The following is a 9,705-nucleotide window of genomic DNA, read 5'->3' on the forward strand; positions in this document are numbered from 1 at the left end:
AATAAAATAAATAGAATAGATATGTACAAGTAAAATAAGTAAATAAATAGAGTAATAAATATGTACAAACATATATACATATATACAGGTGCTGTGGGGACGGGAAGGAGGTAAGATGGGGTGTATGGAGAGGGGGGCGAGGGGGAGAGGAAGGAAGGGGCCCCCAAGGTGCCCACCCCCTTTCATCCATACAGGTGTTGGAAGCCTCTAGAGTTGGGATCCAGCCAAACCATCCTTGCTTTCTGCTTTTCCCAGTCACCAGATTCTTCTGTCCTAATCTCATCGCCAACGGGCCGGGGAAGCGGCCACCCGAAGCATGGCGGGAGAGATCCGAGGACTGCCAGAGAAGCGGAGAGAAGGGGGCGTGGAAGGGAAAACGAGTTATCTCTCTCGGAGTGGCGCCTTGTCCAGTTTCCTGACCACCATTGTGACCTTCCCCATTTACAAGTTGGTGTTCCGGCAGCAGGTCCACGCCGTGCCCGTGCCCGAGGCCCTGGACCAGCTCCGCCGCGAGGGCCTGCGCCGCTTCTACCGGGGCGTCTTCCCGCCCCTGCTGACCAAGACCATGCAGGGTGCCCTGCAGTTTGGGGCCTACAACAGGTGCCTCCATCTCCTCTCGCCGGCCACCGAGCCACCGCTGCTCGAGCACCGCTGGGCGGCCGGCTTCGTGTCCGGGGTCCTGGAAGCTGTCGTGCTCAGTCCCTTCGAGCGGGTACAGAACGTGCTCCAGGACGGGCGGAAGGACGTCCGCTTCCCCGGCACCCTCAGCATCCTCAGGGAATTCAACTCCTACGGCCCCTGGGGCCGGCTGGCCCTCGGCTACTACCGGGGTTTCTGCCCCATCCTGCTGCGGAACAGCCTGGGCAGTGCTCTCTATTTCTCCTTCAAGGACCCCATCCGGGACCGCCTGGCAGGACAAGGAGGGCTGCCCCTCTGGGTGCCCTCCTTGGTGTCCGGCACCCTCAACGGCACCGTCATCAGCCTCATGCTCTATCCGCTCAGCGTCCTCGGGGCCAACATGCAGTCCCAGGTGGGCTCGCGGAACGTCCCCGGCCTGTGGGCCTCGGCCCGGGCCGTGTGGGAGACCAGGGATCGGAAGCTGCCGGCCATCTACCGGGGCGGCTCGCTGGTCATCCTTCGCTCCGGCGTATCCTGGGGCCTCACCACCGCCATCCACGACTTCCTGCAGGCTAACCCCAGCCCGGGGCCCAGAAAGAGCCGCTGACCACCCGTGGAGCGGGCGGAGGGGACACCCCGGCAAGGAGGCCTGGGGGGCTGTGTTTGGGACCTGTGCCTGGTGGGTGGGCGCTCTCCAATCTGGGCCTCCCGGTTGGTCTCTCTGTAGGGCCGAATGGGTGTTATTTAATCATTAGCACTCGAGAACCACCATCCGAGTCAGACAGAATCTTTATCGTTGACAATAAAATGTTCAGAATGCTTTCTTCATTCATTCAATTGTATTTATTGAGCACTTTGTGCAAAGCACTGTACGTAGCACTTGGGAGAGGACAATGCAACAACAAACAGACACATTCCCTACCCACAACGAGTCAGACGGAATCTTTATCATTGACAATAAAATGTTCAGAATGCTTTCTTCATTCATTCAATTGTATTTATTGAGCACTTACTTTGTGCAAAGCACTGTACGTAGCACTTGGGAGAAAACAATGCAACAACAAACAGACACATTCCCTACCCACAACGAGTCAGACAGAATCTTTATCATTGACAATAAAATGTTCAGAATGCTTTCTTCATTCATTCAATCGTATTTATTGAGCACTTACTTTGTGCAAAGCACTGTACGTAGCACTTGGGAGAGGACAATGCAACAACAAACAGACACATTCCCTACCCACAACGAGTCAGACAGAATCTTTATCATTGACAATAAAGTGTTCAGAATGCTTTCTTCATTCATTCAATCGTATTTATTGAGCACTTACTTTGTGCAAAGCACTGTACGTAGCACTTGGGAGAGAACAATGCAACAACAGACACATTCCCTACCCACAACGAGTCAGACAGAATCTTTATCATTGACAATAAAGTGTTCAGAATGCTTTCTTCATTCATTCAATCGTATTTATTGAGCACTTACTTTGTGCAAAGCACTGTACGTAGCACTTGGGAGAGAACAATGCAACAACAGACACATTCCCTACCCACAACGAGTCAGATAGAATCTTTATCATTGACAATAAAATGTTCAGAATGCTTTCTTCATTCATTCAATTGTATTTATTGAGCACTTTGTGCAAAGCACTGTACATAGCACTTGGGAGAGGACAATGCAACAACAAACAGACACATTCCCTACCCACAACGAGTCAGACGGAATCTTTATCATTGACAATAAAATGTTCAGAATGCTTTCTTCATCCATTCAATTGTATTTATTGAGCACTTACTTTGTGCAAAGCACTGTACGTAGCACTTGGGAGAAAACAATGCAACAACAAACAGACACGTTCCCTACCCACAACAAGTCAGACAGAATCTTTATCATTGACAATAAAGTGTTCAGAATGCTTTCTTCATTCATTCAATCGTATTTATTGAGCACTTACTTTGTGCAAAGCACTGTACGTAGCACTTGGGAGAGGACAATGCAACAACAAACAGACACATTCCCTACCCACAACGAGTCAGACAGAATCTTTATCATTGACAAAATGTTCAGAATGCTTTCTTCATTCAATCGTATTTATTGAGCACTTACTTTGTGCAAAGCACTGTACGTAGCACTTGGGAGAGGACAATGCAACAACAAACAGACACGTTCCCTACCCACAACGAGTCAGACGGAATCTTTATCATTGACAATAAAATGTTCAGAATGCTTTCTTCATTCATTCAGTTGTATTTATTGAGCACTTACTTTTTGCAAAGCACTGTACGTAGCACTTGGGAGAGGACAATGCAACAACAAACAGACGCATTCCCTACCCACGATGAGCTCCCAGTCTAGAGGGGGAAACAGACATTATATACCTAAATAAGTAAATAAATTATAGGTATATTCATATGTTTGGTGGGGACATATGGGTCAAGCGCTGTGCTTAACCCTGTGCTGGGCGTCAGGGAGTCAGCTTGGCCCCTGACCCTGCCCAACAAGGGGCTCATTATGCTAGGAGTGCTGCAGATTCACAGAAGTTTAACTTCCTTATTAGCCAAACCACTACCTCCGCCTGTCTACAGCCTGAGACCCCAGCGGGCTGACCACCACCGGCCTTTTGAATCATAAAAGTGGTCAGCCTGCAAGAAGTTGATGAGCTCTAAGTGAACTCACCCAGCTACAGCGGCTCGTGGGAACCTTCTGTTGTCTGCCAGAGGCCTGCAACCGCTCTTAAATTGGGGAGCACCAGTTGAACTTTAAAATCCCTCTTGGCCGTCCGGATTCACGGGGATTGGCACTGGAGACTGGATCTCCCAAGCGGCAGGGTCTTGGGGGTTCTGCCCCCCAGGAATCGGGGCTGCAGTCGCTGTCTCGAGGTTTGGTTTTGTTCTCTGTCTCCCCCTTTTAGACTGCGAGCCCGCTGTTGGGTAGGGACTGTCCCTATATGTTGCCAACTTGGACTTCCCAAGCGCTTAGTACAGTGCTCTGCACACAGTAAGCGCTCAATAAATACAATTGATGATGATGATGATGAGATTTGGCCGCCAGCGATCGACAGGAAGGTGTAGAGATCTGGGGCCAGGTTCTCAGCCGGACGCCTCCTCGTCCTCCGTGCCCCGCTCTGAGGTTTAAGGCCAAATTAGGTTCTGGCTACCCGTACTCCCGTTTTGCTCACTGCACCCCACCTGACCCGCAGTTCGTTCATTCAATCATATTTATTGAGCGCCTACTGTGTGCTTAGCACTGTACTAAGCACTGGGGAAGGACAGATCGGCAACATATAGAGACGGTCCCGACCCAAAACGGGCTTACGGTCAAGAAGGGGGAGACAGACAACAAAACAAATCAATCAATCAATCAATCATATTTACTGAGCGCTTACTGTGTGCAGAGCACTGTACTAGGCGCTTTAAAACAAAACAAGTAGACAGTTGTCAATACCATCAGAATAAATAGAATTAGAGCTATATACACATTATGAGAAGCAGCATGGCTCAGTGGAAAGAGCCCGGGCTTTGGAGTCAGAGGTCATGGGTTTGAATCCCAGCTCTGCCACTTGTCAGCTATATGACTTTGGGCAAGTCACTTCTCTGTGCCTCAGTTACCTCATCTGGGAAATGGGGATTAAGACTGTGAGCCCCCCCGTGGGACAATCTGATCACCTTGTAACCTCCCCAACGCTTAGAACAGTGCTCTGCACATAGTAAGTGCTTAATAAATGCCATTATGATTATTATTATTACATCATTAATAAAATAAATAGAATGATAAATATGTACAAATATATACAAGTGCTGCGGGGAGGACAAGGGGGAAGGGCGGAGGGAGGGGGTGATGGGGAGGAGAGGAGGAGGAGAGAAAAAGGGGGGCTCAGTCTGGGAAGGTCTCCTGGTGGAGGTGAGCTCTCAGTAGGGCTTTGAAGGGAGGAAGAGAGCTAGTTTGGCAGATCATCATCATCAATCGTATTTATTGAGCACTTACTATGTGCAGAGCACTGTACCAGGCACTTGGGAAGTACAAATTGGCAAAATATAGAGACAGTCCCTACCCAACAGTGGGCTCACAGTCTAAAAGGGGGAGACAGAGAACAAAACCAAACATACTAACAAAATAAAATAAATGGAATAGATATGTACAAGTAAAATAAATAAATAAATAGAGTAATAAATATGTACAAACATATATACACATATACAGGTGCTGTGGGGAAGGGAAGGAGGTAAGATGGGGGGGTGGAGAGGGGGACGAGGGGGAGAGGAAGGAAGGGGCTCAGTCTGGGAAGGCCTCCTGGAGGAGGTGAGCTCTCAGTAGGGCCTTGAAGGGAAGAAGAGAGCTAGCTTGGCGAATGGGCAGAGGGAGGGCATTCCAGGCCCGGGGGATGACGTGGGCCGGGGGTCAATGGCGGGACAGGCGAGAACGAGGCACGGTGAGGAGGTGAGCGGCAGAGGAGTGGAGGGTGCGGGGTGGGCTGGAGAAGGAGAGAAGGGAGGTGAGGTAGGAGGGGGCCAGGGGATGGACAGCCTTGAAGCCCAGGGTGAGGAGTTTCTGCCTGATGTGCAGATTGATTGGTAGCCACTGGAGATTTTTGAGGAGGGGAGTAATATGCCCAGAGCGTTTCTGGACAAAGATAATCCGGGCAGCAGCATGAAGTATGGATTGAAGTGGAGAGAGACACGAGGATGGGAGATCAGAGAGAAGGCTGATGCAGTAGTCCAGACGGGATAGGATGAGAGCTTGAACGAGCAGGGTAGCGGTTTGGATGGAGAGGAAAGGGCAGATCTCTTAATGTGCAGAGGGAGGGCATCCCAGGCCAGAGGTAGGACGTGGGCCAGGGGTCGATGGCAGGACGGGTGAGAACGAGGCACAGTGAGGAGGTTAGCGGAAGAAGAGCAGAGGGTGCAGGCTGGGCTGGAGAAGGAGAGAAGGGAGGTGAGGTAGGAGGGGGCGAGGGGATAGATTTGAAGCCGAGAGGGAGGAGTTTTTTCTTGACTCGAAGGTTGATAGGCAACCACTGGAGATTTTTGAGGAGGGGAGTGACATGCCCAGAGTGTTTCTGTACAAAGATAATCTGGGCAGCAGAGTGAAGTATAGACTGAAGCAGGGAGAGACAGGAAGATGGGAGATCAGAAAGGTGGCTGATGCAGTAATCCAGTCGGGATAGGATGAGAGATTGAACCAGCAAGGTAGCGGTTTGGATGGGGAGGATAGGGCAGATCTTGGCGATGTTTACCTAATTACCCTGTATCTACCCCAGCACTTAGTGCGTGGCATTCACTCATTCATTCATTCATTCAATCGTATTTATTGAGCGCTTACTGTGTGCAGAGCACTGTACTAAGCGCTTGGGAAGTCCAAGTTGGCAACATATAGAGACGGTCCCTACCCAACAGTGGGCTCACAGTCTAGAAGGGGGAGACAGAGAACAAAACCAAACATACTAACAAAATAAAATGCATAGAATAAATATGTACAAGTAAAATAAACAAATAAATAGAGTGATAAATCCGTACAAACATATATACATATATACAGGTGCTGTGGGGAAGGGAAAGAGGTAAGGCGGGGGGGGATGGAGAGGAGGAGGAGGGGGAGAGGAAGGAGGGGGCTCAGTCTGAGAAGGTCTCTTGGCACATAGTAAGTTTTTAACAAATACCATAATTATTATTATTAGTATTTTCTCACATGGCTTTAACTACCATCTCTATGTGGGTGATTCCCAAATCTACATCTCCAGCCCTGACCTTTCTCTTTCTCTGCAGTCTGGCATTTTCTCTTGCCTTCAGGACACCTCTATTTTGGACATCCTGCTGACTTATCCCCCCCTTTACCTCCTTCTCCTCCCCACAGCACCTGTATATATGTATGTTTGTATGTATTTATTACTCTATTTATTTGTATGTATTTATTCTATTAATTTTATTTTGTTAATATATTTTGTTTTGTTCTCTGTCTCCCCCTTCGAGACTGTGAGCCCACGGTTGGGTAGGGACCGTCTCTATATATTGCCAACTTGTACTTCCCAATCGCTTAGTACAGTGCTCTGCACACAGTAAGCGCTCAATAAATGCGATTGAATGAATGAATGAATGAATGAGCCCCATGTAGGACAGGGACTGTGCCCAACCTGATTAACTTGTATCTACATCAATGCTTAGAATAGTGTTTGGCACATAACAAGCCCTTAACAAGTACCATAATTACCATAGGGACCGTCTCTGTATGTTGCCAATTTGTACTTCCTAAGCGCTTAGTACAGTGCTCTGCACACAGTAAGCGCTCAATAAATATGACTGAATGAATGAATGAACTTAACATGTGCAAAACAGAACTCCTCATCTTCCCACCCAAACCCTGTCCTTCCACTGCCCTTCCCTTCACTGTAGACCACACCACCACCCTCCCTGTGTCCAACCTGATTAGCTTATATCTACCCCAGCACTCAGTTCAATGCCTGGCATAGAGAATGTGCTTAACAAATATAATTTTTAAAAGAGTTGGACACAGTCCCTTTCCCGCACGGGGCTCACAGTCTAAATAGGAAGGAGGACCAGTATTTAATCCCCATTTCACAGTCGAGGCAAAGAGAAGCTAAGTGACTTGTTCAAAGCCACCCAGTAGGCAATTGGTAGTGGTAGGATTAGAACCCAGGTCCTCTGACTCCCAGGCGTGTGTTCTTTCCATTAAGCCACGCTCCCTTGCTAATAATAATGATAATAGCAATTATGGTAGTTCTTAAGCGCTTTACTATGTGCCAGGCACTGTTCTAAGCGCTGGGGTAGATACGATGGCTCAGAGGAAAGAGCCCAGGCTTGGGAGTCAGAGGTCATGGGTTCTAATTCCGGCTCCACCACTTATCAGCTGTGTGACTTTGGGCAAGTCACTTAACTTCTCTGGGCTTCAGGTACCTCATTATTATTATTATCATCATTATTACTATTGTTAATGGGCCACGTCGCAGGCCAAGAGCTGCAGTTTCCCTGGGCCTCCCCGGTTCATGAGCCCTACTTTGAGGCCCAGGGCGGCCGAGCCGCGGCCCACAGCCAATGGGAGCCCTCAGGGGATGGGACCTATATAATAATAATAATAATAATAATGATATTTATTAAGTTCTTACTATGTGCAAAGCACTGTTCTAAGCACTGGAGAGGTTACAAAGGGGTAACTGAGGCCCAGAGAAGTGAAGTGACTTGCCCAAAGTCACCCAGCTGACAGTTGGCAGAGTCGGGATTCAAACCCATGACCTACGCCTCCAAAGCCCAGGCTATTTCCACTGAGCCACGTGGCTTCTCTGGGCCTCAGTTCCCTCATCTGGAAAATGGGGATGAAGACTGTGAGCCCCATGTGGAACAACCTGATTAGCTTGTATCTCCCACAATGCTTAGAACAGTGCTTGGCACATAGTAAACGCTTAACAAATATCAAAATTATTATTATTATTGAGGAGCCGCCCCGAGCTCAGATTTATTACTCTATTTATTTTACTTGTACATATTTACTATTCTATTTATTTTATTAATATGTTTTGTTTTGTTGTCTGTCTCCCCCTTCTAGACTGTGAGCCCGCTGTCGGGTAGGGGCCATCTCTATATGTTGCCAATTGGTACCGTGGCTAAGTGGAAACAGCCCGGGTTTTGTAGTCAGAGGTCATGGGTTCAAATGCCGGCTCCTCCAATTGTCAGCTGTGTGACTTTGGGCAAGTCACTTAATTTCCCTGGGCCTCAGTTCCCTCACCTGTTAAATGGGGATGAAGACTGTGAGCCCCTCGTGGGACAACCTGATCACCTTGTAACCTCCCCAGCGCTTAGAATAGTGCTTTGCACATAGTAAGTGCTTAATAAATGCCATTAACAGCATGGCTCAGTGAAAAGAGCATGGGCTTTGGAGTCAGAGGTCATGGGTTCAAATCCCGGCTCCTCCAATTGTCAGCTGTGTGACTTTGGGCAAGTCACTTCACTTCTCTGGGACTCAGTTACCTCATCTGTAAAATGGGTGTTAAGACTGTGAGCCCCACATGGGACAACCTGATCACCTTGTATCCTCCCCAGCGCTTAGAACAGTGCTCTGCACATAGTAAGTGCTTAACAAATACCAAAATTATTATTATTATTATTATTATTATTCCCAAGCGCTTAGTACAGTGCTGTGCACACAGTAAACGCTCAATAAATACGATTGAGTGAATGAATGAGCCTCAGCCAATGGGAGCTCGACGGGGGTGGGGCCTATATAAGGAGCCGCCCGCTCCTCAGCCAATGGAAACTCGGAGGAGGCGGGGCCTATGTAAGGCCCCGCCCACGCCTCAGCCAATGGGAGCCCTTAGAAGTGGGGATATATAAGGAGCCGCTCCGCGCCGCAGCCAATAGGAGCTCGACGGGGCGGGGCCTATATAAGAGACCTTTCCGCGCCTCAGCCAATGGGAGCCATAAGGGGGCGGGGCCTATAAGGAGCCGCCCCGCGCCGCAGCCAATAGGAGCTCGACAGGGCGGGGCCCATATAAGGAGCCGCCCCGCGCCTCAGCCAATGGGAGCCCTCAGGGGTGGGGCCTATATACGGAGCCGCCCCGCGCCGCAGCCAATAGGAGCGCGACAGGGGGCGGGACTTCTACAAAGAGCAGCCCTCGCCTCAGCCAATGGGAGCCCTCCGGGGCGGGGCCTATGTAGGGAGCCGCCCCGCGCCGCAGCCAATAGGAGCTCGACGGGGGCGTGGCCTACATAAGAACCCGCTCCGCGCCTCAGCCAATGGGAGCCATCAGGAGGCGGGGCCTAAAGAAGGAGATGCCCGCACCGCAGCCAATGGGAGCCCTAAGGGGGCGTGGCCCGTATAAGGAGCCGCCCCGCGCCGCAGCCAATAGGAGCTCGACGTGGGCGGGACTTATATAAAGAGCCGCCCTCGCCGCAGCCAATGAGAGCCCTCATGGGGTGTGGCCTGTATAAGGAGCCGCCCCGCGTCGCAGCCAATAGGAGCTCTCCGGGGCGGGGCCCATATAAGGAGGAGCCCAGCGCTGCAGCCAATGGGAGCTCTCCAGGGGCGGGGCATAAGGGGGCGGGGCCTGGAGGGGCCTATATAAGGATCCGCCCCACGAG

General features: G+C 50.0%; 1 protein-coding gene across 1 annotated transcript; it reads left to right on the top strand.

The window, feature by feature from the left end:
• Positions 1–276: 276 nt before the first annotated feature.
• Positions 277–1,311, top strand: SLC25A53 (solute carrier family 25 member 53). Its single transcript, XM_038748561.1, has one exon. The coding sequence runs from the start codon at positions 317–319 to the stop codon at positions 1,223–1,225; it is 909 nt and encodes a 302-aa protein (XP_038604489.1). The 5' UTR covers positions 277–316; the 3' UTR covers positions 1,226–1,311.
• The last annotated feature ends 8,394 nt before the right edge of the window (positions 1,312–9,705 follow it).

The sequence above is a fragment of the Tachyglossus aculeatus genome, chromosome 6 (genome assembly GCF_015852505.1).
Source record: "Tachyglossus aculeatus isolate mTacAcu1 chromosome 6, mTacAcu1.pri, whole genome shotgun sequence".
Lineage (NCBI taxonomy): Eukaryota > Metazoa > Chordata > Mammalia > Monotremata > Tachyglossidae > Tachyglossus > Tachyglossus aculeatus.